The sequence below is a fragment of the Daphnia pulex genome, chromosome 11 (assembly GCF_021134715.1).
Source record: "Daphnia pulex isolate KAP4 chromosome 11, ASM2113471v1".
NCBI lineage: Eukaryota > Metazoa > Arthropoda > Branchiopoda > Diplostraca > Daphniidae > Daphnia > Daphnia pulex.
This window is the reverse complement of record NC_060027.1, coordinates 3,222,978-3,250,079: the sequence shown is the minus strand read 5'-3', so window position 1 is coordinate 3,250,079 and position 27,102 is coordinate 3,222,978. Positions and strand designations below refer to the sequence as shown.

The following is a 27,102-nucleotide window of genomic DNA, read 5'->3' as shown; positions in this document are numbered from 1 at the left end:
ACTAAGAATAGAAATTGAATGATTATGGTTGTTTCAATAGAACAATGAATTTATTCCAAATTTGTGTTAATCACTGACTAGCATTTGTAACATGTATATGCCCCTGTCAATGCATGGTCATTTCTTTGCACTGTATTAACCTTTTCCTTTACGTGCAGATCATTGGAGACTTGAGCCAGCCATCATAACCACAAGACATTCAAGTTTTGCTCGTGCTGCCATCAGTAACAATCTCAACATCAGCACTTGGGTAATGATTTTCGTTACTTTGATTACTGTGTGACCTGCTAGATATTTGAGTGATGCATGACTTGCATAAAATGCAACATGGAAACCGTAGATTTTTCTGTTGATTAACAATAAGGGTTTTCCCACTGCCTCATTTTAACTTGTTCTCACTTGTTGTTTCTGTAAATATTTTTTTCGTAACCAATTTTTTTTGAATTTTATCTAGATAAACAGCATCCCGTTTGATCGGTGACATTCTGCCCTCGTATTGTACACCCATGTGAATTTAGGCGTATTCACAAGGACACCCTTTTCCCTAAATCCCGGCTGGTGTCTTCAACCTTTCAGCGGATGGATGGAACGAACTTGCATATGGATGCCTGGCGTTATTTCCCAAGCTCCAAGGTAGGACAAATTCATCTCTATTCTTCCTTTTTTGGCTATTTGATGGCGGTGGTACGGAATACGATTATTCCTGAGCTAGGTGATTGACTGGAACTGTTCTGTGAGGCTCTCAATTGCCGTTTTTGTTGACTCAGTTAGAGTTCATTAAACAACTCATTATCAGATCAGGCTTGTTTTCTTTTGAACCTCACAACTTTGTTTGTGAGTAAACAATCAAATTCGAAAAATATTTTGACTTTAAACACTTCAAAGTGCAACCAGAACATTTTTTAAAACCAAGAGGTAACTGCCGCCATACCGGCAATTCCTCGTTTCAACATTTGAACAATCCTTCCGTCGTCGTGTACTTCGTTCCTTTTTTTCTTTTTAGATCCTTTTAGTGGATTGGGTCAGTTTTAAGTCGGGAAAAAGATTTCAGACGTTGGTCGGTTCCATTAGCGTCTAAATGTAAGTTTGCGACCGAGGAGAGATGGGCCGAAATGCTCTGACGTCATTTTTATTTTTACGGTCTTGGAGAGAAACACTTGCGAAAAATATATGTTAAAAGGGTGGCACAAGGCGGAAAAGAAACGAGAAATGAATAAACAGAAGAAGAAGAGAGAAAAGAAAAGAAAGAAAAAAGGGCCGCTTTGGCACATATATAACCATCATCCTTCGGCGTGATGACACACGGTCGTACCGGTCCCTTAAAAGAGAAGCAGCGGCTTGGTGATTTCCATAATCTTTTAAGAGGATAACAGGAAAATATTGCCAAGAAACAAAAAAAAAATATAAATTCACAAAATGCTTTTTTCTTAGAGAAGGGGTACTGCGCACATCACCAAAAAATAAAAAGATTACGTTTAAAGAAAGATGAATAAATAAATAAAAGTTTGTCTGGTTCCGAATGAGATTCTATTGTAATTTAGATTTTTCGTTCCGCTTGTGTGATATGATGATCTCTCTGTTTTTGTTGTTGGAAAAGATGGAAAAATCCGTTTGAGGAAGACGAAAGATTTCTGCGACATGTTTAATCAATCAGTCACATAACAACACAGAGGAATAGATGATATGCGGAAAGTGATGGATGGATCGAGTGTCGCTGATTTTGGACTTTTAAATCGCGAATTATCAGCTGACCTTTTCTTGTCGGGTGGGGCTTATTGTATCCACCGCACAACCTGAAAATAAAATAAAACTGAATGAACGGTAGAATGGCCAAAATCATTAGTCTCGCCAAGGGGACGGCAATAAGGTGGGAGGGTATTACAACCGTTTTCCGGTTGCTGTTTTTTCTTTTATTTTATTTTCTTATCGGCGAGTCAACGGTCGATAAACGGTATCCGTGTAGTTGTTACGTGTGTGTGTGTGCGGACCTTCCGTTGACCGCCAATTCAGTCTCGCCCGAAAACTATTATGTTACTGCTTATACCAACACACACCCAGTTTATATTTTTGAGGCCAAAAGTTTCTAGACATTTTTCTTCTTTTTCTTTTCTTTTCGGGGAGGTGGCCACTTTTTGGCGAATGAATTTGCGGCGTGTTATGTGTCGCCTTTCGATAAATTACATACCGTAAGCGCCCGGACCGATGATTACATAGATATAAATTCTTTTAAAAAGAAACATTTTTATTTTTTCGGTGCGTTTCCTGTTGGAGTAAAAAGAAAAAAAAAACGGGCGCGGCTTGACATTTGAAAACGATGAGCACCCGAGAGAGACTCCTCCAACGGGCGCTCTCCAACGACACACAAGTACCGAAATGGATGGTTGCCGCTTATGCTGGAGTGACCCCGGTGCGCTCTCTCTCTCTCTTTCGGAAAGAAATAGTAGGAGGTGTTGCGGTGATGTTTCTTTGCGGCTAAACGAAAAATAAGAATTTTAAACGCGCGCGCGAAAGTTTTTTAAAAAAATTTAAGTTTTTTTTTTTTTTTTTCCACCGCCATGTCTACACATAACGGCCGACATCAACTTGTGCGGAATTTGCGGTACCGGATAGCAGAACACTGTCACTCAAAAAACTCAGGGACTAATCGTTAAAAAATCAAGAAAATAGGCAAAACAACAACAGGGAAAAAGTGTAAAAAGAATTTACGATCTTTTACTCTCGAAAAACACTTTGACCCAGGATAGTATGAACACACGTCATATAGTCGAGGGACTGTGCGTACGTGTTAGCTTTTAACAAATAAGAATTTTAGTTTTTTTCTTTTTTCACCCCCGTCCGTCCATCGGGAAACGGCCACCATGCCGACGAGTCATTTCCCTTTGGAAAATTATTTTATTTTTTTTATTTTTTAAAAAATCTTCTCACAGCGAGAAAAGCTGTTGTTCGGTCGACAGGGGGTCGGTCGCAGCTTTCGTGTGAATTTTCTTTTTCAAAAAGTTGCCGGGATTTTTAAATGGAGGGGACCTTGACCGATAGACGCCCGTTTCATGCACGAGCAGAGTCTGAAAAAGAGTTGGGCTCGTAACACTCTCCTCTGACTGGCATTGGAGCATTGGGCTCTCTCCGGGGTCTATTTGGACAAGATATGAACGAGTTGTTTTTCTTTCTTTCTTTTTTTAAAAGGAAAAAACCTTTTTGGGGCCATTTTGCCCAGCAGAGAGGCAGCACACAGCCGCCCACCTTTTTGGGTTGCAACAACTATACCCCGAAAAAACGCCAAAGGGGGCTGTCGATCCTCTTTTATAAGAAGCAGTTTGAAGAGGGTTCTTAAAAAGAATGTTAAAGACCGTGACACGCGTGATTTTTTTTTCCCTTCTTCTTATAGTTGTTGTTGTTGTTTCTTTTATATTTTATGAAAGAAAATAATAATCTCTTTCTGTCCCCAATATAAATAATAATGCCGCAAAAATCCTCATTATATATAGTCCGGGGTGTACCGCCTTCTTTGGCGCACTCGACTTTTTTTTCTTATTATCATTTTTTAGATGTACAAATTTCTTTTTAAACCGGATTATATATTTTCAGATATATATTCCTCTCTCTCTCCCACCTGTACCTCGTTTGACTCTTTTTTCATACTGCCCTACATTTCCCCCTCCGGGATATTACACACACCGAAGAACGTGAATTTCCCGTCCAGTTTTCCCAAAAACTAACGGGTTCGAATAATAAGCCAAACACCTTGACAAAAATAAAAAATAACAAATTCACGAATATTTGTCCATACAACGGACAAATGGCTGTGTATTTGACACTCGATCGTGTGCAATAATATTATTATATGATGTGGCTATTTCGATATCTTTTTTTTTCGGATGCGATTGCCATCGTCTATATAGCAGCAGCGGCTCTCTGCACACTCCCGTTTTTATTGAATTCATACGGTCACTGGGCTGCCACGCTTTGGTGACTTTTTCCCTGGACGTTGCAGCAACTGGACTTTGGGGAGAGATAAAGAAGAAAAAGAGACAAACGCGCATATAGTATGTGTACATGGGACACATTCCTAGCGGGATGGATATAGTCAGTTTCTTCTCTTGTGTACACACATAAACATAGAACATGGGAAAATTTACACCGATGACCGCTGGATAAGGGCCGTGAATTTCTTTTTCCTTTTTTTCTTTTTTCGTCCGGTGCTTTGGCCCTGCCCAATGGTGTGCACTTAAGACTAGTGTACATGGGAGATTGCCTCAAGTTTGTTGAGGGAAAAAAATGTGGGTTGCCCAGTCATGGCGCCCATTCGGCTGACTGGGCATAGTGTTGGGAGAGTTGGGAGAGTGCTCGTTGTCACCCCATCGGTCGCGCGCTAAAAGAGCGCCAACAACTTCTTTTTTGAATTGTTGGAGTGCTGGGATGACGTGGACAATAGACGAGAGACTATTTCCTTATTCTTCTTTATTATCTTTTGGTTATGTTTTTTTTTTTTTTCACGAGAAAAGGCTGAGAGAGTGCCCGCCGAAGGGCTCTTGTCATATTGGCGAACACGGTCCCACGGTGACCCAACCGAAAAGAAAACGCACAAAAATAAACAAATTGTTGAATGTTAATTTTTTTACGCAATATTGTAAACTTGTTTTATGGAAATACCCAAACATTTTTTTTCTTTTTCGAGATTTGATTCTAAACGGAATATTCACTTTTGGGACTAATGGGCCATCGAACGTGGCAGTTGCCTCGGAGAGTATGTACAATGAGAGGATAAAACTGTCACCTTCCGGATACCTCCCGCGCTTGGCTGTTTGTGCAGTGATTGGTTGTCTTGACCGGTCCGTTCGGTGGTGTTCTTGTTGTTGTTTGTAACGGGGAACTCGATGGAATGGGGCGGAAACCCAGTCAACGTCGATGGGAAAAAAAGAGAGAGGTAGAATAAACACACACACATTCAGTTTGGCTTTATAACAATCACGAAAAAAAAAGTAAAAGAAAAACGAACGGAATATGTACAGTACCGCATAATATCCTTCCTTCTTCTTTTTTTTTTATATTTATGTTGTTGTTGTTGTTGTTGTTGTTTGGAAAAGATTATTATTCACTTGTAGCTGATTATTACTGCGACTGCGGATTATTGCCTGTCAAGTTTTTCACCGAGTATAACGCTACACACTTGGTGTTTTACATTATTATTTACCGGTCGGATATTATTTTTCCACGAAGAGATTTTCTCCCCTTTTTTTTCCTTGTGGAACGAGCTTGGTGAAATGACCACTAATGCACAATGTCCAGTTGTTCTTTATTGAAATTCCCATTCATATCATAAAATAGAGTCGATTTTTGTGTAATCCACATTCTCCGCCAGAGTTTGGCCAACATGACGTGTGGTGGTGTAATAACTAACCAGGCGAATCCCCGTGATGAATTTTATTTTTTTCCGTTCCCGCGCCGTTGGGCATATATGAAATTAACGCGCCGTATCAAAAAAGAAAAAAAAATCTAGTCCGAAAACAAAAAAAAAACACCTTAATGAAATGATTTTTTTTTTTTATTGACTGACAATGGGTCGATAAATTGTTTTCGCACTCTTTTGCGGGAACGGGAACAAATTCTATTTCGAGGCCGCTCGCGTTCTTCTGTGATCATGTAAGGGGAGGTACAGAAACGAGTTCAACGAGGCAGAGATTCGGAATTTTTGAGAAAAATGAGAAAAACCTCAACAACAACAGCAACAAGACGGGTGAGGCGGCTAATTGCGCCTCTCGCTCTTTACGGCCTCTAATGACAGAGACCAGTCCCATATCTTCTAGACACTTTGCATTAAACGGGTCCAGCAGCTTTTAAACAAAAAACATCCCCACCCCCCCACCATTTTCTGTTGTTTATTCTCCCTTGATGATACCAGAATTCCTCCCCCTTTTAACGAAGGGGTAAACAAGGGGAGAATCGACCAATTTAAACATTCCTCGTGTTCATAGAGTCGGCCGTTTGTCACACTTTTGTCTATCCCACCGTTTTATTTTGATTCCTATCAAATTCCAAACGAAAATTTTTTATTTTGAATCCTTTTGTAGTGACGTGACTGAGAGCAATGCCGAATCGAAATTACCTAATACAAAATAGCAGGGCCGGTGACTATATTACATAAAAGCCGAAATTAAATAAATTGGCGCCCTGTGTGTGTGTGTGTGTGTTTGATGCTGCTGCTGCGGCTCTGCTGTTTCATTCAAACATATTTTGATGGCCGCGCGACGCCTATAATCATACCACGTCGTTCCGCCGGCCGGCCGGGCGCAGGTTCTCGGAGAACGACAGACATTCCCGGCCCGATGGGATTCGTCATGCAACAACAGAGAAATCACGTAACACCTTTTCCACAATCATCTCCCCAACCGCACACACACAGGCTCTCTAAGCTGCTGCTGCTGCTGCCGACCGTATAGGTGTGTGTTGTGTTATGCAACCTGCACACGAATCTCTATTCAGTTATCGGTGTGTTTTTTAATCGCGATCAAATAATCATCCACCGACACGTGAATCGTTTCTAATCACGACAAAGGGGGTGCCTGAAAGCTCAACTAAATCACGGCGTAAAGTATGTAAGAGAGACCAGCAGCAGCAGCAGCAGCAGCGGTAGTTGAAACTGTAAAGAAAAATGGCAACATTGTGTGTGTGTGTGTGTGTGTGGTGGGCTAAATGATGTAAGCGCAAGTGTCTATAAGTTATATCTATGAGATCAGGCGGGTTTTTGTTTTTTGTTTGTGCTCTAATTGATTGAACGAGCGGCGGAATACAAACGCAAGTGGCGGCCCATTTTGCTGGCTGTTTCATTTTTTCCCATTAGCGTGAGGGGGAGCAGCAGCAGCTATAGTCTGAGGTACCAGCGAGAGCATCACGCGCCCGGCTCTGGGGAAGTTTGAAAGGTTAAAACAATAGGCCAATTAGAATTCAACATCAGGGAGTAAATAGCGCCGACGCTATAAGCCTCACCGTTTGCCACTTAAACTCGGGAAGGACAATATCTCATCAATTCTCACCTGAAACGTTTTATCCCAAATTCTTCTTCCGTTTCGTATATTAGATCGGGTTAAACCCAAATGCCATTTTTCTTTTCTGTGCGCTGTGAATGCGGGCTGCTGCTATATTACCCTTTTCTCTTGGTTAGACACAAACCAATTGGTTTGTCCGTCTCGCACCGGCGCACTCACGGCCCTATAGCGGTCTAATCTATAATTACGTGTCGGTTGTGCGCGCTCCCGATCGTCAATTTCTGCAATTTGTTAGCGGAAAATAAAATAAAAAAAACTGACAAATTCTGCCCTGGATTTTTTTTTTCTGGGTTCTTCCGTCCAGATGGATGGCGGGCGTGGCCTTATAGAGGCCCAGCGCACCTTTCCCAATGTCTATAATAACGATCTTTTTGACGACTATAGTTATATGATAATATGGACATATTCCGCGCAAGGGGGGGGGGGAGAGAAACATGTCGAAATAGATAGGAAGTCGAGCTATCAACTATTGTACAAACACCGTAATGTTTCGAAAAATTACAAGTAGACCGCAATAGAGCAGTAGATATATCTATACCACGGCGACAGCAGCCGACTTTATCTTCATGTTAAAATATGTAATTTTTATTTTTTACCTAAAAAGAAAAACCGGTACGGTCGTCGTCGGAAAGAGAAATGGTTGCGCAAATTCCGGTGATCGACATTTTTCGACTGAACGACGACCGCATACAACCGGTCGTCATCATCAGCGATCAGCCCCGGCGGCTTCTCTTTTACGTGTGGGACGTTTTTCGGGGGCGAGCTCAGCATAATGAGAAATAAACAAAAGCTCAAAATAAGAAAAAGTGGCACGTATGCCAACAGCAGCAGGGGAAATTACATCGGGCTGGGCCAGTTGATATCGTGGACAAGTTGAAATAATATCAAGTACGACGCGTACATATAACCTGATTAATATTCCTGAAATGAAAACCATATGAACGACGACGATTTTATTCCCGCGTGCGCAATCTAACAGATAATTGGCCCATCATTTGATTCAGGTGAATTAGTTTTAATGACGAGAAAGCTAAACATTCATGCGAGTGCTGTTGGCAATCGTCAATCTAGTCACTGCAGCAGCAGCTCCATTTTGGGAGTATTGGGGACTCAATCAACCCAATTTTTACACAACCGAAAAAACAAGTAGAAATTGTTTTTTTTAAAAACCAGAAATTGTGTGCGATTGAAATCTGATTAGTTTGTGTATGCCAACGTGATGTGCAGCACTGATGACATTATCCAACTAACCTGGAATAAAAAATTAGCTCCACATAGGAGGGAAAGCTGTCGCGACGGCATTCCTCGCGGTGGGCGATTGATCGACACAGTTCACCTTAAAAGGGCAAATAGGTGTGTGTGTGTGACTTTTGGCGCCATTATTCGAAACCGTTAAAAAATATTATAACCCAAACCGACAAAGTGTCTTATAAGAAACTATAGGCAGGTTATATTGCTTGGTTTTACATATACTGATTGGAGCTGATTTAGTCTTATGTATATGTACAGGTGTGGTCCACCTGTTGTATACTGTCCATCATCTCGTATATCTAGCTTTTTTAACTTTTTAAATACGATAAATTTCTGGCTGTCCATCAATAATAACTTTGTCGAGTGGCTCATCGCTGTGATGAGGCATTCAACTTTTACCTTTTTTTGAATTCCTGTAGACAAGTTCTTGTATAGAAACACTTTGGATTACGAATCAACAAAAACATTTTCGCCATTTTCTTTTATTTATTTAAAAGAGAAAAAAGATTTTTATGACTATTTTCTGTTGACGTCATCGAAGTGGTAAAAAATACCAATGACCCAAAAGGCCAACCAAACATTCCAGGCACCAAGTCCTTTTAGGTATAGAGCGAAAGAAGAAGAAAAAATAGACATTTTTCAATGAATTAAGCCGATTGGATTAACGATCGGGCGATGACGATAGCGGAATTTTATTTTTATTTTTTTCTTGAAAAAATAAATAAAGTAACAGCATTTAATAAATTCACGCGTGATTTTTGATTGTGGCGCAGGTGGATGCGGAGAACTTGTGTGTGTGTGTCGAGATGAAAGAATAAACAAGGGCGTGACTCGGACACAACTCAAATCTAATGGTTCCAGGGAAAACGGCGGGATAAAATTCAAAATTCAAACAAAACATTTTTCGAAAAAAAAAAAGAAAATCGAGGACTTGACCGACATTTCAGTTTGTTGTATTTTTGAATGATGCGCACAGCGAGAAAAATGAAATAAAAATAAAAACGAACAGTCCACGAAATAATGACGCAAACGGTGAAGTCTCTTTTTCTCTCTCTGAAAACCCAACAGAATTGAAAATGCAAAAGAAAAGAAAAACAAAATTTCAAAAAACAAAAAGAAGAAGACGAAGAAGAAGAAATCCTGGAGTGATGACCCATGCACGATTCCGACACGGCCAAAGTATATATTATTAGAGCCCCAAAGAGAGAGAGAGAGAGAGAAAAGCCCAGGCGAAATGAATTCGTTATATCCCTGCAAGGCAATATATTCGTACAGGCAGAAAGAATTATATTTATTTTTTACATCTTTTTCTTCTTCTTTTTTCTCCGTTTCACTTTGAACGCGATGAATAAAAGCTCGCCCAAACGGCCAGATAGAACGGACGAGCCAGTAGGTATATACACTACACTAGACTACACGGTGCGTGAGTAGTTGAAATAAAATAAGAAACACACGGAAAATAAATGTAAAATTTTTTCTTTCTGGCTTTTGTTTTGGAGATGTATCTCTGAGTGAATGAAACAAGACAAGCCAAGAACACACACACACAAAATGTTTTTAAAAGGTTATTTTATAAGAGTAATATAGTCTGAGCTTGTATATATATATATCTAAACGTGCTGAATGAATCAAGATAAAAAGAATAACTGGGCTTGTCGGGATGGATGTCGAAGATAGTCGTAAAAAGACGCAGAAGCAACACGGACATTTTCGGGAGTGAACGGTCGCAAAAAGGGGGGGGGGGGGTTTATCGTGATAAGAAGGGGTCTCTCCCTTTCTTTATTAGTGTACCCCGAGAGAGAGAAATATAAAGACGTCCGGATGAACTACTGACACAATTCGCTTCTTTTTCCACTTGCTGTTGGAAGAAGGAAAAAAAGGATCACGTCATCTGCAGGGATCATCAGAGGTCAACCTGTGCTGTGTACAACATGCAGCGGGGCTGGGCTGTTGATGGCCAGCAGCAGATGCTGGGAATTGGGGAAAAAAAAATTCCAAAAAAAATTACGACATGTACACGCAGTTATTTCCATTATGTTTTTTGTCTGGAAAAACAAAAAGGGCCGTCGAACGTAGTATCTCATATCGTCTCTGTAAAATGGACAATTTCAGCTGCTGGCCCAAGTCGGCGCGCCCGAAAGCAGATGTTATACATCCGCCATGGAGACGACGACGTTCATTACCGAAAGCGGGGAAATCACCTCCTCAAGTTACGGGAGCAATTATATCGTTATTATCGTGATGATGTGTATACTCTATATACATTACAGCAGTCAATAAATTGACTCTTTTTTTCCCTTTTTTTCTCTTCAAACTGTCGGGCTCTGCTGTCAGCTGTCTGTCGGGGTCGTAAAAGAAAAAAAGATGGCAAATGAGTATATCCTCGGAAGAAAAGAAACAAGGGCGTGTCGATTAACTTTAGCTACATGCCATGACAGCGGACGTACGTACACAGCGGAGAGTGCACTCTGGCCGACTTTGAAATATGTAGAACAGGACCTGGAATAAAAGAAGAGAGAACTTTTTGAATTTGGAATTAGACATATATCAGTTGATGTGTTGATTTCTCAGAAGAAATAACAACGACTCGCCAGAAAACCTCAAAACGAAACATTATTGAAAGAGCCGGTTCTGCTGTGACGTCACTGTATGCAAAGCTGATGTGAGTGTGGGCGGGTTAGTAGTAGTGGTAGTACAGGCAAAGTCATAAGTAATCAGAAAAAATCTAGTTCATCCGCACACACAAACACAATAAGCGCAGGCCGGAGAGAGAGTCTAAGAAGATTATCATTCATTATTCTTATTATGTACTGTTCTCTCTGTGTGTATGTGTGTAGTATGTGTGGCGCTGGCGGCGTATTGCCCACGATCACAATCGTCCAGTAAATAGTGTTTGACGTCGAGTAGAGGCACAGCAGAAAGAGCGGGAATTTTCTCGTACGTATAATACATGTACGCAATAATAGACACCGGGACCCGGTCACGCCTTTATTTTTTTCCTTGGAGAACAGAACAGAGAAAGAGACTGTTAGTCTGTCGTAAATAATCCGAAATAACACGGCCCCAAAAGCGCAATCATCTTTTCCGTTTCTTTTTCTTTTTTTTTTTGCGTTCTTCTTTCGTTCTATGTAATCATATTCAATCTAGTTTCGTTTTTTCTCGTTCGGCGGAAGGATAGTTTTACACGTCGTGTGGGTGGGGACTGTTGGGAGGAGGAGGAGGACCTGTTGCGAGTCGTTGGTGTTCCACTTGGACACTAGACCGTACCGAATCGAACGCGGTTTCTAACTGACTGCTGCTGCTGATGATGCCCAGCATACGCCAATGTTTAGTCTCTTTTGGGCTTATTCCGAGAAGGGGTTCTGATGCAGGAGTCTTATTATTACGGCCGTTATAGTAATTATCTGGCGAATAGTTTAGACTTTTATCTCGACTGGTGGTAGGGGGGATCAGTGTAAATTGATGATGAGACGAACTGTTAGATGCTAGAATAATTCCGATCCGTCCAGCGGATGTCGAACGCGGGAGAGAAATCCGCTTTTAGCCTTTTTTGGAGCGGTTTGAATTTAAGGGGGAGATGGGAGTCGATTTTTAATATTTCTATCGATATCTTATTCTTGACTAATTAGAAGATTAGTGTCGTCTGCTTTCGGTTTGTTTTTACCATTTTCGAAAGGAGACCACGTTTAAGATTACATAAGGAAACGATCACTTTTTTGGAAACGTACACATTGCTGGCACGAAAAATAACAACAAGCATGAAAATGTGGTTGTCATGTTCACTCTGGGTGCTTCTCTTTATAGAATCGCTTAGTGCATACTTTGTGCTGTTCAGCAGGTAAATCTAAAACTAAGAATACAAATAGAATGATTATGGGCGATTAATTAGGGTTTACACAATGTATGTTTACAGTGTCTCATTTTTAACGTGTCCTTACTTGTTGTTTATTCTCTCAAAATTTTTTCGTAACCCATTTTTTTTAAATTTTATTTAGATAAACAGCATCCCATCTAATTGGTGATATTCCCCTTTCCTGCCCTCGTGTACACCATGTGAATGTGGATGTATTCACGAGTCTGAGGCCCTTTTTCCTATGTCACCTGGTGGATTCAACATTTCAGCGGATGGATGGACCAACTGTGGATGCCTGGCCGTATTTCCCAGGTTTAAAGGTAGGAACAATTTATCTTTTTTCTTCCTTTTCATCGTTTGGTGGGGTTGGTTATCAGGCGTTACATAGTACGGTCTACGGTGTACGATTAGTCCTGAGCTAGGCCATATTTGACTGGAACTTTGTTTTTTCTTGCCGTTTGTGTTGACTCAATTAGAGCTTCATTAAACAACTCATTTGTGGAACGAACTACATTAGGCCTGTTTTTGTACTTCGCAACTCTTGTCTTATGTTAAACAATCCCAATTCGCTAAATCTTTGAATTACGATAAAGCGGACAAGCGGATAAGCGGATATCACAGCATTCTCTGGTTTCCGCAGACAAACGCAAACAGAGACGGACCCAGTGGGTCAGTCGCGCTAATTCGCTCCTTACAGAACGCGGAATAGCCTTTTTTTTTTTTCTTTGAATGAAAAGAAAACATAACGCGCTCATTAAAAATACATCAAGGGGACTTGCTGGTTGGGTTGTACGTACGTACGTACTACGTTCAAATCTAAATCGACTCGATTGAAGGCGGTCTATTATTACCGTGATTGGAGCAGCAGCAGCAGCAACAACAACAACATGAGGCCGGACCACTACTAGGGTCCAGGCATATAGAAAAACCCCGCCAGCTGTATGGGGTAGTATATAGTAGTACATCAAAAAGAAGCACCGAAAAATTGATGATGAGCGCGCCCAACAGTGAAGATTCTCTTTTGACTCTTTTTCTTTTACCTACCGCAGTCACGCCGGACGCCGGCCGTCCGTATGTTTTGTTGTTCAACATTTTTTTTTAAAAAAGCGATGGTCTTTTTTTCTTTTCAACAAATTTTTCTTTCCCCTTTTGTTAAAACTTCAATTATTTCTGCTGCTGCTGACGTCTACACTCTTTGACACCTACGGCGTGTAGAGATTCATTTCTTTTTTTTCCCGCGCACCCCTGAATAATAAAAGATCTAACGGCACTCACGTCTAATAAGGAAAAAAATAAAAGACCTACCTTTTTCATTTTTTTTTGTGTTCAACCCCATTGGATGAAATGATGCATAAAAAAATGTACGACAGCATTTGATCTTATAAGAATCTTCTCCCACCGCTTAATTAAGAATCAAGGGGCTGGGAAGTCGAAATCTATGCATGGATGAGACATTTCTATTTATAACTATATTTTTGTTGTTTCCCCCTCGGATAGTTTTGTGGCGGATATAATTGAGGCCAAAAAGGAACACCCAAAAGGAATTGAATACGGAGGGGGGAAATCTATACAGCGCTGCGTATAGTACATTATAGCCGCATAAATCATGTGAGAGACCTTTTGGCTGGCTTCGATATTCACCCGCATATATTATATCCATATGTGTGTGTTCTCTTCCTGTGGGTCGATACTATATCGCGGCACATTCGATGAATGAATCAAATTCGACACGCCGCGCCGATTTTCTGATATTCGAATAATCTTAACGAGAGATCCATCGCTCCGTTATGCGATGGGATCCTTATAATATCCTTTACAGTCTCTACTCTAGCTAGCTTACAGCGTTCATAAACAAGAGAATACGCAACTTCCCCGGAAAGAAATAAAACAAAAAGACAAGCCTTTTCCATAAATTTGAAAAACATTTTTATTTTGTTTTCCCAAGGAATAAATAAGAATCATCAATCTTATAACGACCTAGATATATTTTTCTTTCAACAGCCAACATTTTTCAAAATCAATATCGTACCGAGAAAATTAATTCAAATAGTTTTTGGCTATTCTTCTAATTTATTCAAAGCAACATATGGACCGAAATCCATTAAAATTACAAGATCCGTTTTGTCCGGTTTTGACCACTCGACCAACCCCCGTTGGAGATATCACCACATCGGCGAAGATGTAATTTTCTCTTATCGGTTAAATTGATTGCGCTTACTATGGACGCGCATCATCTGCTCCTCCAGCCGAAGATAAATCGCGATTGCAATCGCAGCGCAATAAACAATGTCTTAGCTGGCCATCTCTACTCTATAACTCTTGGCCGGTCAAGGTCCCCAACGAAATAAAGTCGATGGTCCAGCAGACACGGCCGACATTATATAGCTGCTAGCGCACACACTTTTATAACACCGCAACACAGCATCACCATTCACCAAGTCAAAAAGATGTGTATGTGCTATATACGGTTATGGTGCTGTGAGCTCTCTCTCTGTGTGTGTGTGTGTTGGCAGAAATCCAAAAAGATTCCGAATTGGCTATTTTAAAAGTTTGGGTAAAGCTAAATCTACTCAAACCGAAAACGATTCTGATGATTTTCGTTTGTTTTTGTGCGTGTTTGCGCGAGCTTGGCTTTTCCGCCGTTTATTAAAAACGGCTCCGTCGGTCATTGTTGACTATTTATACGTGTGTTGTTTTTGGCTTTTCTTCGTCTGTCTGTGCACTTTACTAAGCTGAAAGCTCACGTTTCTGTTTTCTTCCTTTTTGCTCTGCCGTCCAAGAAGGCAGCGATGTCTAACATATGAGTAGACGCGGTTCAACTCTTAAGGTCAAAGCGGTTGTAAGGAAGTATCTAATTGCGCTTACTTATCGTACGTATGAAAGCTAGTTAATATGGTTGATTTAACGATTCTCTTTGTGGCTACACATATTTAGTGTTTTCTTCAATTCGTTTAAACTCTGGAACTAGGTATTTGTTTGTCAAGGGTCGTTTTCTCTCCGATTTTTGTTTGTGGGTCACTGGCGACCGCACGGAGGCCGTCTAGCTCTTTTGTGAAATGTCTTCATATAAACGACGCCGATGAATTGAAAGCACGAGCTGCGGGAAATGTTGGGTTCTGTGTTGTAGGAGAAACTACACACACACACAAACGTTTGTATTGTTGCATGTAAATACTCGTGACTCGTCAGAAAATGAGCCTGCGTGGTTTGTCTATTCTTTTGGCGCATGCAACGCTCCATCAACGGGCAGTGGCATCAGCAGAGTCAAGTTGGTATGTAAATCTTGGTGGTGGTGGAATTATTTCTACACTCTGCCAGGGTCATCATCATCATCATTCGTCCATGAGCTTTTCTTCAATGGCATCCCAGTCTATGTCGACCTATTGCCAGAGACCCAAAAGAAATCTTGTAAGATTCAGTCTGCCCATCAGCTATATAAGAATAGTATAGTAACGTAATAATATCCGGGTTATTGAATCATTAATTGTATAATCCGATCTAATGATTTTCGAGTAGTGTAGTAGTATGTGCGCGTATATTACTTTCTTGGCGTATTCGATGAAGCGGGGAATGGTCTCGGTCCAGCTGAATTGCTCCAGGTATTTGCGCCGATAGGCGACCACCACGTCGATGTTGGAATCGTGCTTGACCGCCAGCTCTAAAGCTCTGCCCAATTGGATAAAAGAAAAAGATTTTTTTGTTTTTTGTTCAATTAAAAAAAAAGTCGGATGTTGCGCAAATTAGAATATAAAAAAACTGAGGAGTGGCCCACTTTTCGAACTGGAACAGCTGCAAATTCAACATGATGGCTTTGAGAGGCAGTCCAGCCTGGAGCAGGATAGTTTCAGCTTCAGTCCGTCCGTTCTGCAGGAGGGCCGTCTCCGCCTTGATCATGGCCACGTTGTTCATCTTCTAGACGGTTCGAAAAAGAAAAAAAGAAAAATCGTTTTACAACTTGAGTGAATGGGAAAGAGAAGAAGCAGCACGCAAATCTATGTTTTACTTTGATAGCGTCGACGTAGAGGATCTTATCCGTCTCACGAAGGGCTGCGAAAGCTACCTGGGCGGCGTCCAACTGCTTATAATGCACGGCCATGGCCGCCAGGCAGACCCACAGAATTTCCATCTTCATCCGTGCGTACAAAAAGACAAAGTATCAACGTGTTAGAATATTAGATACTGGGCATCAATCTGTCGTTAGGAAAAATATACTACCTTGATGGAACTGCAGAGTCGCTGGGCGCTATCCCATTGGCCGTTGGACACGAATTGCTGCAACTTGGACGGATAAGGCGACAGGTAGACGGGAAAGGTGAGCCCATCGCCACGCTGCAGCGTCACCTGGTGTCCGGTAAAGCTCTCGATCGTAACGTGCTTTCCGTATTCTCTGATTTAAAATTCGAATTCATTTTAAAATTTGCGAGATATTTGGTTTTTGGTTTGGACCAACTGACACGTACCGGATGTTTTGACGAATGGTGAACTTTTCGAGTAATGCTGGATCGTTGGGCACGGCCGGCGGGTAAGGCACCACACACAGTTCCTCTTCTCTAACCATAACCAGCATGGAACAATCGCAATTCCAGGCGAACGACGTCACACCTCCAGCTGCCAAAAAAGAAAAGAAAAGAAGGAAAAACAGTTATACATCAGTCGGAAGAATAAAACGGCGAACTCGGTTGGGTCAGGGTTGGCTGCTGCTGGTGATTGATCACTCGTATAATCGTTCAACTACCAATTTTGAGAGAAGAACGGACTCGGTTGAGGCCCGACGATAATGAAAGCAGGTGAAGGTCGCGGGCCGTGTCCGTGAACGCCAACAGCTGATCCCCCGACGGTGAGCCGGGATCCAGTTCCAGCTTGGTCACTTGTCCTCCGCTGTGGGCCAGCGGCTTGTCGCCGTAGACGGGCTTGCCGGTGCGGTAGTGACAGCAGTGGATCGATTTGCCGTCGCTGGGACTACGGGCGGCTATCACCTCTTTGGCGGCCGTGACGTGATCGGCCGTCAGCATCGTCAGCCGCTGATTGGAGATCCTGGGCGTTCCCTGCAGGGCTCCGTCGTACGAGAAGACGTATAGGATGCCGCAATCCATTATCAGGAAATATCTGAGCCAATGAATCATGTCGTTTCATTCAATTTGATTAAATTTTTTTTTTTAATTTACTTTTCCGTTTGTTTGATGAACTGCGGACACTTGTCCCGCAATTCGACGGTGATGGGACTGTTCCAGCCGTTCTCTTTGTGGATGAGGCAATGCGTCTGGCTGGCCACCAGGAAATGGCCGTAGTTGAAGGACCAGAGGAGGACGTCGTCTCTGAATTCGAGCAGCTCGACCGTCTCGTTGAAATGATCACGCAATTCCAGAGTGTTGGGAGCCATCTTGGTCACGTGATAGTTTCCCCAAGTCAGCCCCCTATGGGATTTTCATTCAACATTCATTAATCTGTCAAGTTTTTAAAAATCCCCCCAACAAAAACTCGAATCGGAAAATGATGGATTATAGCGGAGCATGGATTATTTTTATTTTTTACTTTGCGTATATACACACCCTTTGACCAGATGAGATATTTGGATTCTTCCAGTCGAATTCCCCACCACCAACTGGGATCCTTCCGGTGACCAACAGACGCTCGAAATTCCATCGCCCTCCATAGAGCCCTCGAGAATATCGCTCTGTGTGTCAATCAAACATTTCATGTGAGTAATTAAAAGGCATAATAGGCGGAAAGATTTAGATACCCCGTAAGCGGATGAGACGCAGACGGATGAAAATGTCGTGAAAGCGCAGAAGGCTCCGTCTGGCGACCAGGCGATCGACGTGATGGGATGGAGTCGAGGGTCGCTGTTGAACAACAGCTGGCCCACGGGATCCCAAATCTTAAAGTGGCAATCTTCACTACCGCTAGCGATTAAATGCGATATCGAACTCCAGGCCACCACTAGGACAACGCTGTCGTGGGCTTTCCACTGCAGAGTCTAGTACAGTTATTTCATCGTGATTTAGTTTTGAAAATTACAACAAATTCTTGGCAAGTTATTCGTTGAGATATACGCTAAATGTTTATCTGACCTTACTGGTGGTTGCAAAGGACTGGATGGTCATCAGTTTGCCGGAAGAGTAGAGAACACCGGTAGAGAATGGGGACCAGACAGCCGAGTAGATGGGCGAATCCGCTTGTGTGTGCGTACTCCTCAGCATTCCACTTCTGGACCATATCTTGAGTTGGCCATCTTCGCCTGATGTCAGTAAGCTTGTGCCATCGTGATTCCATTTGGCATTCATGACTGCTCCTTTGTGAGCATCAATAACCCTCTCCGTTCGGCCCGACTTGTGCATTATGTAACATTTTCCTGTGGAGAAAAACGTTCGAATAATTTTTTTTTAAATGAAATAATTGGGGAAAATAGCTTGTTACCATCTGATGTTCCAATGGCAAACATTTCACTGGATCTTTTGCGTTGGTCGATGCTCTGCTGACTGATATTCATGCAGTCTATATCCAAAATGTGAGTGCCTTTATTCAGCGTGATCGTCTTGGCTGAACTGTCCTTGGCGGAGCCATCCCACGAGTGTATTTTCAGATCATCACTAACGCGTTTGACAGGAGAAAACAATTAATTTAATTGTTAGGTTAAATTAAACGACCGATTTGGTGCTTTACTATACCAACCTGTACGTGAAGTATTCGATTTGAGAATTCCATTCGATGAACAAAATATTTTCCGGGAGAACGGACGATATGGCTGCTCTGTCGTGTAAGTGCATGCTTACACGTTTGTAGCTTGTAGCGTTACACTTGAAAGTGGTAAATTTGTTTTTTCTTTTTAACGTGTGTTTGTGATTGTGCTTGAAATCGGTTGTTACGGGTTACGGTTACTATTTTTCTATCCAATTTTGGTTTTCTGGTCATAGATGGCGTTAGCTAACGGTGACTTTGAAGGATTCTCGGAGAAGCTCTTTAGCGCAACCTCAAGCCGAGTCCTGCAAGCTTGCAAAAAAAAAGCGAAAAAAGAATCGCTTTGATAAATAACTTAGTAATTTTTCTCTACTATGTTTGTGTTTTAAAAAATGAGTTTTTCAAGTGATGAAGTTAATTTCTTGGTGTACCGATATTTGCAAGAATCCGGTAAGAGCATCACCATTTCGTTTGGGTTTTTAAGTCGACTGTCCATGGGAATGGTCACTGTGATGAGTTTTTACTGGATGCAGTATTTCGACAAGTGCATTTAACAACTGCGTCGTTTCTTTCAAATAGGTTTTCAGCATTCTGCTTACACCTTTGGCATAGAGTCGCATATTTCACAATCCAACATCAATGGAGCTTTGGTACCGCCAGCAGCCCTTCTCTCCATCATCCAGAAGGGTTTACAATACACAGAAGCTGAGATCAGTGTTGGAGATGTGTGTGACAATTGAAATATGATAAAGTTTGTCTATCACAACATTTTTACTCTTTTATATTTTTGGTTTTCAGGATGGTTCTGAACGACCCATGGAAAGCTTATCACTCATTGATGCTGTGATGCCTGATGTTGTTGCAAGTCGTCAACAGCAAATGCAGAACAATCAGAAACCACAAGTGGTAAAGACAGAACCACCAAATTCCAATGGAGATGAACCCATGCATTCCTATCGTAAGATAGTCAATACTTTTCCTTGATCCCCTGAACTGCTTACTTATTTTCCCTTTAACTATTTCTTATTAGCCAACCCCAATGAAGGCCGGGAAGAGGAAACAGGAGTAGAGATACCTGCCAGCAAATCAACTGTACTTCGTGGCCATGAATCTGAAGTTTTCATCTGCGCTTGGAACCCGACAACTGATTTATTGGCTTCCGGCTCTGGCGATAGTACTGCCAGGATTTGGAACATGAATGACAACTCGTCTTCACCAACTCAACTTGTTCTTAGGCATTGCATTCAGAAGGGTGGAACTGAAGTTCCGAGCAACAAAGATGTCACCTCACTTGACTGGAATGTATGTTATTTCTTATACCTTAAGCGCCAAATAGTTGGCTGTGTAATAACAGTGTTCTTTTTTTTTTAGTGTGATGGAACTCTTCTTGCAACTGGCTCTTACGATGGTTATGCTCGCATTTGGACAACTGATGGAAGATTAGCTAGCACTCTGGGACAGCATAAAGGACCTATTTTCGCACTAAAATGGAACAAAAAGGGCAACTATATCCTCAGTGCTGGAGTCGACAAAGTAGACCTAAGTTTATATTTTTTTAAACGAAAACTGTTGATATTTATGTATTTCTTTCATTAGACGACCATCATTTGGGACGCTTCAACGGGCCAGTGCACGCAGCAGTTTGCTTTCCATTCCGCCCCAGCACTCGACGTAGATTGGCAGTCGAATGTCAGTTTTGCCTCATGCTCCACTGACCAGTGTATTCATGTTTGTAAGTTGGGCAGTGACAAGCCAACCAAATCCTTCCAAGGACATACGGTAACAATATTCTAATTTCTCTTGCGAATTTGTGAATGATTAAAAAAGGAATATTTTTTATTTCTCTAGAATGAAGTAAACGCTATTAAGTGGGATCCTCAGGGTAATCTTTTGGCTTCCTGTTCTGACGATATGACGCTCAAGGTAATGTGCAAGTTCATTCTTGTCAAAAGACAATCAAATCAAATGTGTCCGATCCTTTTCCTAGATATGGTCCATGAAACAAGACACTTGTGTTCATGATTTGCAAGCACACAACAAGGAAATCTACACCATAAAATGGAGTCCTACCGGCCCTGGAACAAATAACCCAAACATGAATCTGATTTTGGCTAGCGCTTCGTTTGACTCGACCGTTCGATTGTGGGACGTCGAGCGTGGGTTGTGTATTCATACCTTAACCAAGCACACCGAACCAGTGTACAGTGTCGCATTTTCTCCCGATGGCAAATACCTAGCATCTGGTAGCTTTGACAAATGTGTACACATCTGGTCTACTCAGGTACATAATAGTTTCAAAGTTGAAAACCTAAACAAACTACATCTTTATTCTATTTTTCTTAGTCGGGGCAATTGTTACACAGTTACAAAGGAACTGGAGGCATTTTTGAAGTTTGCTGGAATTCTCGGGGCGATAAAGTTGGAGCAAGTGCTTCTGACGGAAGTGTAAGTTTGGTTTTTTCTAACTCATTCGATTTGTTTTAATTTTTTTTCATTTCTAGGTATTTGTTTTGGACTTGCGAAAATAAATAATTCAACGCTTCAACATTTTCTGCAATTCCAGTTGTTTCATGATTCTTATTATCTTTAAGGTTCATTACATCATTTGTATCATTTAAGGAAAAACAAAATAAAAAATTTCAATTTATATGGATAAATTTGAAGGTTTATTTAAGGTTTTAATTTCTATAAATTAAACAATTATTTTCAAATATTTTAATGAATTATTTTTATCTTATTATTTAACTTTAAAGACATTTAAACAACAAAAGTTTCTTTCGCGAATTGTTCACGTTTATTTGCAAACAATCACATGCGTGGTACAACTAGTACAAGCGCTGAGGAACTCCCATGGTGGTCTTGATGTGAATGGAACGAACGTTCTGCCAGTGTTTCTTGAGCAGCGAAACCAAGAAGTTGATGGACAAATGGATGTTTTGGGCCAAATCGTCAGCAGACATGGTGACGTGTCCGACAGCAACGCAGAGACACAAGACCTATACATGGATACGTTTAGTTCGTGTCGAAAATCTACTAGTTGTACCAACATACCTTCTTCATCTGGAACTTGATGGTGCCCTTGACTTCTTCCACCTTCTGAACCATAGAATCAGAGTGGGTGAGAGGACCAGGGAACTTGCCAGCCTTGTTCAAGCCAGGGCCCAACAAACGAGGAATCTGCTTGATAAGGGCCTCGCTGGCGAGGAAAGCATCATATTTCTTGGCTGTATGAAGAAAGTGATGGATTAGTTACGCTTCACTTGAAAAAGGTATCAAAACCTACCCAATTGCTTTACAAGCTTCTTGTTCTTGTTAAGCTTCTTCAAAGCCTCAGCATCCATGCAAGGAAGGTTGTTGGCATTGGCCTCATCACAATGCTGCTGGTCTCCCAAGATGCATACTTTCATAGCAGGCCTGGGGATGTGCTTAAGCCTGAAGAGATATGACAATTAACAATTTGACTCTACCTTATACTAAAACCCAAGCCATTCCAAATACCAACCACAAGGCATAAAACCTTGCATAATGTTTGGAAAATTGACTTGCGTCAAAATTCCTCCCCACATATTTAAAATGACCCTGGGTGAGGGTCATCGTCAGACTAAAGTCCAACTCCCCAACAATGTGGGTTTGTAGTTCTTACTTGACGGTTCCGGAGAAACGCTTATCCTTTTGGGGATCGTAGTTCTTGAGACCAAATTGAATTTCAACAGTCTCGGTAAACTTCCTCTTCTTCTCTTTAGACTGCGACAACATGTTGTTGACAGCCTCGTACAGCGTATCACGAGATACCTTGGACCTGTGCAAAAAATATAAATGAATGCAAACATATTGAAAACCGAACACGCCATTCCATGCAGAGAAACCAAATGTCGACCGTGTTGACTTTTAATGAATTTTTTAAATAGCACAGGATTTTGACTTTTAACATAATACAATAGTTTGCCAACAGCTACTTCAACGCTTAATCCAACCAACAATAAACAATAGTTTAAAATTAAAAGATGTTTTACGTTAAAAACGATAACTTACGACATGGTGAAGTGCCTTGGCAAGTCCCTTGGAACAAACGCTTCCAAATGAAGGACCGAACTTAGATGTTGTCGGATATCTTTATGTCCTTCTTCTTCTCTTCCTTTCCCTCATAGTTGCCAAATCAAAAGAAGAAATGTCATAAAGTTATTTTGAAATAGTATCATTCTTAGTTTAAAATATACGGATTGGTTTTTAAAATTCCGATTATTATTTATGTTATATTTTTATATTTTACTTTTTAGGTAATCGTGACCTTTTTCCACATTTAAAGCAGTAGCAGACAGCTTCAGGATGCTTCAGGCAGCTTCAGGTACCGGTAGCGGTAGTATTGCTCTGGCGGGCTGAATTTAAAAGAAAGCTAAATTGCGCAGTCCAATATCAATAAACAATCGGCCTTTATAGCCTTTACAACTTACTTATCAGCTAAAGTTTCATGTCCATTCTTAGAACGTTCGCGAAGAGGGCGGTAGAGAAATCTGAAATCTTTCTGTGTTCGAAAACTTGGTTTAGATCAAACAACAACATGAGTGGAGTATTTTTTCCTATTTCTGAAACCAAACATCTTGCTCCAGGTAACCTTGACTTGATATTAATTGCTTTACATGACATCCCAGCAACATTGTGTGATATTTTCATTGTGATTGACAATAGGCTCAAAATGTCCTGAAGTAACACCAGGTCTGATGCGATTGTATAATATGAAATTCTGCCCATATGCTCAGCGGACCAGACTAGTTTTAGCTGCCAAAAGAATTCCGTAAGCCAATGTTTTTGTAAATACCCCAAAAATTATTCCATCATTTGTCTTTGTTTTTTTCAGAAATGAGGTTGTAAATATAAACTTGGTTGCAAAGCCTGATTGGTATTTTGCTAGAAATCCACTTGGCAAAGTTCCTTGCTTGGAATTTGATGGGAAAGTGATATTTGAAAGTTTAATCACTTGCGACTATCTTGATGAAGTGTATCCTAGTTCACCAATGCTGAACAGTACTGATCCTTTTCGCAAGGCACAAGACAGGATTTTGATTGAAATGTTCAATGCGGTATTAAAAAATTGTTTTTATTCAAATACTTTCTTTGAAAATGATACATATTCTCAAATCATTAGGTCAATAGTAACTTATATAAACTATACCGCTGTAGTTTGGATGATGAGTCCACTTGGAAAGGAGCAATTGTTGGTATCCACAAGGGTTTACAGATTTTCGAAGATGACCTAGCAAAACGAGAAATAAAATTTTTTGGAGGTAGGTAGATTTCATTTAGCTGAATTTTTTTTATTAATTTTTATTTTTAAATAAATTCATGAAAATGATTTGATTCTAGGTCAGAATCCTGGGATTGTAGATTACATGATATGGCCTTGGATGGAGAGATTGCCTTCATTGCCTATTTTGAGCCATGGGATGCTAAAAGTTCAAATGGAAAATTATCCTTCTTTGGTAAATAATTTTTAAAGACCATTACAGCATGTGTGTAGTGATTTTTCATCATACAAAAATAATTTTAACAACAGATAAAGTGGTTTGATGCCATGAAAGAAGACGATGCGGTCAAAGAAAGTTTCATTTCTCCTGAAAATCACGCAAAATTTATTACAAGTTTTCTAGCTGGGAATCCGGAATATGACATGGAAATCAATAAATAAAGTAGTTAAGACAAATTTTTTTATTCCAAAATGGAAAGTATACAGTTAATGCTTAATCAGGAAGATTAAACTGGAAGTATTCAGACCACAAACATTTTAAATAAGCATCTCTTCCCTACGGTTGTTTCAAAACGTATCTTAATTCTGGTTGTTTGCGTGGTCGCCTGCTTCAGGATCATGATGGAAGAGACTATCAGCTTTTTCTCGGAGATGCGAAGCCTTTTCTTCTATCAAAAACCCAGAGTGCTCCAGTAATTGGATCCAAGTCTTTGGAGGTACTCTAGTTAACAAACCATGTTTGACTAACCATTCCTCTAAAGTTTCATTTATTCCAACCGGATCTTCTTTATCTTCCGGTCTTGACAAATCAGATTGTGCTTCCTCTTTCGCACGTCTTACAGCTTGTTTCAATGTTTTCAGAGCTTCAGTCAGTGCTGCAGCTTGTTCAGTGACAAGAGCTTCAGCTTGTTGTCGGGCAGTGGCTGCAGACTGTGCAACTTCATTTTTCTCATCGGTTAATTTCAATAGCAGTTCTTTTTTATTGTGAGATTGTTCCGCCAAAGTTTTGAAATCTTCTTTGCACAAGTTTAATTATCGTTCTAATTCCAGAATCTTTTGGTCTACTTCCATGACCGCGGATTTTTCTTGATTACATTGAGCTTTCGAGATGGATAACTCGTTTTTTGCTCCATCCAAAAGTCTGGACTTTTCGTCGGTTTCCGTTTTAGCGAGGTTAACCGCATTCATTAGTGCGGATTTTTCGAGTTCGAGAATAGCTTTTTGGTTGTCAAATCGCGCTCTTAATTTAGTCAACTCGATTTGTGCTTCATCTAATAGTCTGCATTTGCCTCTGGTTTCTAGTTTAGCAAAGTTAACAGCATCATCTAAAGCGGATTTATCTTGATTGAGGATGGATTTTTCGCTGTCAAAGTGCGCTTTAAAATTTTCAATTTTGACGTTCGCTTCATCTAAAAAGTCTGTGCTTTTCTTCTGTTTCAGCTTTAGCAAGGGTTACCGCATTCATTAGTGCGGATATTTTAAGTTTAAGGGTGGATTTCTGATTTTCGAAGTGCGCTTTCAAATTCGTCAACTATGTTTGCGCCTCATCCAAAAGTATACACTTTTCTTCAGTTTCAGATTTAGCAACCTTAACCGCATCCACCAAAAGGGATTTGTCTTTATCGATGATAGATTTTTGTTGATCAAAGTTCGCTTTCAGTTCCGTCAGCCTCGTGTTAGCCTGTTCTAAAAGTCGACAATTCACGTCGTTTTCCGTTTTAGCGACCTTAACCGCATCCAGCAAAGCGTATTTTTCTTCATTTAATTTGGATTTTTGTTGGTCGAAGTCCGCTTTCAAATTCTTAACCTCTTAGTTCGCGTCATCCTAAAGTATGCGCTTTTCTTCGATTTCCGTTTTAGCGACCTTAACCGCATCTTCCAAAGTAGATTTTTGTTGGTCAAAATGAGCTTTTGAGCAGGTTATTTCGAAATTTGCATCTCCTAGTCCACACTCTTCTCCAGTTTCAGGAATGTTTACTTTTCCTTTGTCTTCTGCTCTGAGATGTTTGCGAGCAGGACTAAGGAGTTCCAAAAGCCAAGCACTGCCATATAAAAAGATTGTTCCGACAGTGAAAACAACGAATGAAGTAAACATTGGTTTCTGAAGTTTTTAGTTGATTGTGCTCAACACTCATGCCTTATTGAAGTTTCACGTTGCCTCTTTAAAGGTTCTAGGCTCTAGGATGTCATCTTGAAGAGCAAGTATTCAGTGCGCAATGTTTTTTGAATCTTTAATATTTATAATCTTCAATTTTATAAACTATTTATTTAATTCAATTCAGAATTTTTTCACACATATCTGAAAGAAAATTTTAATAATTTCCTTGCACTTTGTGTAAATTTTAGTAACGTTCGTTATCAGAATGGCATTATGGCAAAGGTTGTCCCTTAGCTGACTGTAATTCGCTGTAATTGCCTCATTTTACCCTTTTTGTTAATTTATGTTAAATATTTTCTTATTTTATGTAAGATTTAGGCAATCAAAATTTAATTTTGTAAATTGGATGACAACTTAATATTGCATACATATTAAATTTCGAGTGTATGCTAATATTATTTTAATAATTCTTTTAGGTCTGATTTTAGGAATTATGGAAACCATTCAATCTCAGGAAAATTTGTAACAGTATTTATTTGTTTTATCTTCTTGTTGTAATTTTGCACTTTTTTTAGTTTGAGTGATTTGAGTTCTCTTCTCACGTACTGACGAATAAACGAAGAAAATTTCCGCGTTTTGGGGCAAGAAAAGGGAATTTTTGTATGCAGTTCCATATTTGATCGCTAGATGGCGTTGTGGCGAAACTTTGTTTTGTTTTTGTGATGGATTCGTGCCATAGAAAAGGGCAGAAAAGGGCGAAACAAATTGTAGCTAATTTATGCTTAGATTCCTGTGATTTGAAATACCAAATTGAACTTCGTATCTTACGTAGGTTTATTTTTACCTAGTTTCCTTATTTTTATACTGTACCAACTTTTTTCTTCAAATTCTATACTGTCAGCTGACTGTCAGTCATTCGGTCATTCCATCAAGGCAT

General features: G+C 40.4%; 4 protein-coding genes and 1 long non-coding RNA gene across 18 annotated transcripts; 3 read left to right on the top strand and 2 right to left on the bottom strand.

Annotated features, from left to right (window-relative positions):
* The first annotated feature begins 161 nt into the window (after positions 1 to 161).
* On the top strand, positions 162 to 12,459 carry LOC124208177. Its single transcript, XR_006880328.1, has 3 exons — positions 162 to 250; positions 455 to 633; positions 12,290 to 12,459. It is a non-coding gene; the product is annotated as an uncharacterized LOC124208177 (long non-coding RNA).
* A 2,797-nt stretch (positions 12,460 to 15,256) lies between these two features.
* LOC124208171 (intraflagellar transport protein 80 homolog) lies at positions 15,257 to 19,002 on the bottom strand. The gene is made up of 13 exons (XM_046605916.1): positions 18,820 to 19,002; positions 18,565 to 18,737; positions 18,219 to 18,499; positions 17,888 to 18,124; positions 17,697 to 17,821; positions 17,313 to 17,561; positions 16,883 to 17,253; positions 16,608 to 16,755; positions 16,363 to 16,534; positions 16,151 to 16,273; positions 15,920 to 16,059; positions 15,690 to 15,813; positions 15,257 to 15,527 (listed from the first exon to the last, which is right to left on the bottom strand). Exons 1-13 carry the CDS (start codon positions 18,912 to 18,914, stop codon positions 15,480 to 15,482), a joined length of 2,286 nt encoding a protein of 761 aa, XP_046461872.1. The 5' UTR covers positions 18,915 to 19,002; the 3' UTR covers positions 15,257 to 15,479.
* Positions 19,003 to 19,069: 67 nt separating this feature from the next.
* Positions 19,070 to 21,471, top strand: LOC124208172 (F-box-like/WD repeat-containing protein TBL1XR1). 2 transcript variants are annotated; one of them, XM_046605919.1, is made up of 10 exons: positions 19,070 to 19,275; positions 19,405 to 19,550; positions 19,624 to 19,783; positions 19,856 to 20,127; positions 20,197 to 20,358; positions 20,422 to 20,604; positions 20,674 to 20,748; positions 20,813 to 21,106; positions 21,169 to 21,270; positions 21,327 to 21,471. In XM_046605919.1, the coding sequence occupies exons 1-10, from the start codon at positions 19,218 to 19,220 to the stop codon at positions 21,351 to 21,353; spliced, it is 1,479 nt and encodes a 492-aa protein (XP_046461875.1). In that variant the 5' UTR covers positions 19,070 to 19,217; the 3' UTR covers positions 21,354 to 21,471. The 2 variants fall into 2 exon arrangements, with proteins under 2 accessions (XP_046461875.1, XP_046461873.1); XM_046605917.1 differs by having other exon boundaries at positions 19,103 to 19,275; positions 20,813 to 21,270.
* A 125-nt stretch (positions 21,472 to 21,596) lies between these two features.
* On the bottom strand, positions 21,597 to 22,995 carry LOC124208174 (60S ribosomal protein L10a-like). 2 transcript variants are annotated; one of them, XM_046605922.1, is made up of 5 exons: positions 22,858 to 22,995; positions 22,469 to 22,624; positions 22,109 to 22,257; positions 21,877 to 22,049; positions 21,597 to 21,821 (listed from the first exon to the last, which is right to left on the bottom strand). In XM_046605922.1, the coding sequence occupies exons 1-5, from the start codon at positions 22,860 to 22,862 to the stop codon at positions 21,651 to 21,653; spliced, it is 654 nt and encodes a 217-aa protein (XP_046461878.1). In that variant the 5' UTR covers positions 22,863 to 22,995; the 3' UTR covers positions 21,597 to 21,650. The 2 variants fall into 2 exon arrangements, with proteins under 2 accessions (XP_046461878.1, XP_046461879.1); XM_046605923.1 differs by lacking the exon at positions 22,858 to 22,995 and having other exon boundaries at positions 22,324 to 22,484.
* A 158-nt stretch (positions 22,996 to 23,153) lies between these two features.
* LOC124208173 (pyrimidodiazepine synthase-like) lies at positions 23,154 to 26,798 on the top strand. Of its 12 annotated transcripts, none has more exons than XR_006880323.1 (9): positions 23,154 to 23,432; positions 23,512 to 23,617; positions 23,681 to 23,903; positions 23,969 to 24,107; positions 24,187 to 24,302; positions 24,377 to 24,509; positions 24,682 to 24,783; positions 24,880 to 26,276; positions 26,642 to 26,798. XR_006880323.1 is itself a non-coding variant. In XM_046605921.1 (7 exons), the coding sequence occupies exons 1-6, from the start codon at positions 23,294 to 23,296 to the stop codon at positions 24,506 to 24,508; spliced, it is 855 nt and encodes a 284-aa protein (XP_046461877.1). In that variant the 5' UTR covers positions 23,154 to 23,293; the 3' UTR covers position 24,509; positions 24,569 to 26,605. The 12 variants fall into 12 exon arrangements, 2 of the variants coding, with proteins under 2 accessions (XP_046461877.1, XP_046461876.1); XR_006880322.1 differs by having other exon boundaries at positions 24,569 to 24,783; positions 26,030 to 26,276; XR_006880319.1 differs by having other exon boundaries at positions 24,569 to 26,154; positions 26,236 to 26,269.
* Positions 26,799 to 27,102: the final 304 nt, after the last annotated feature.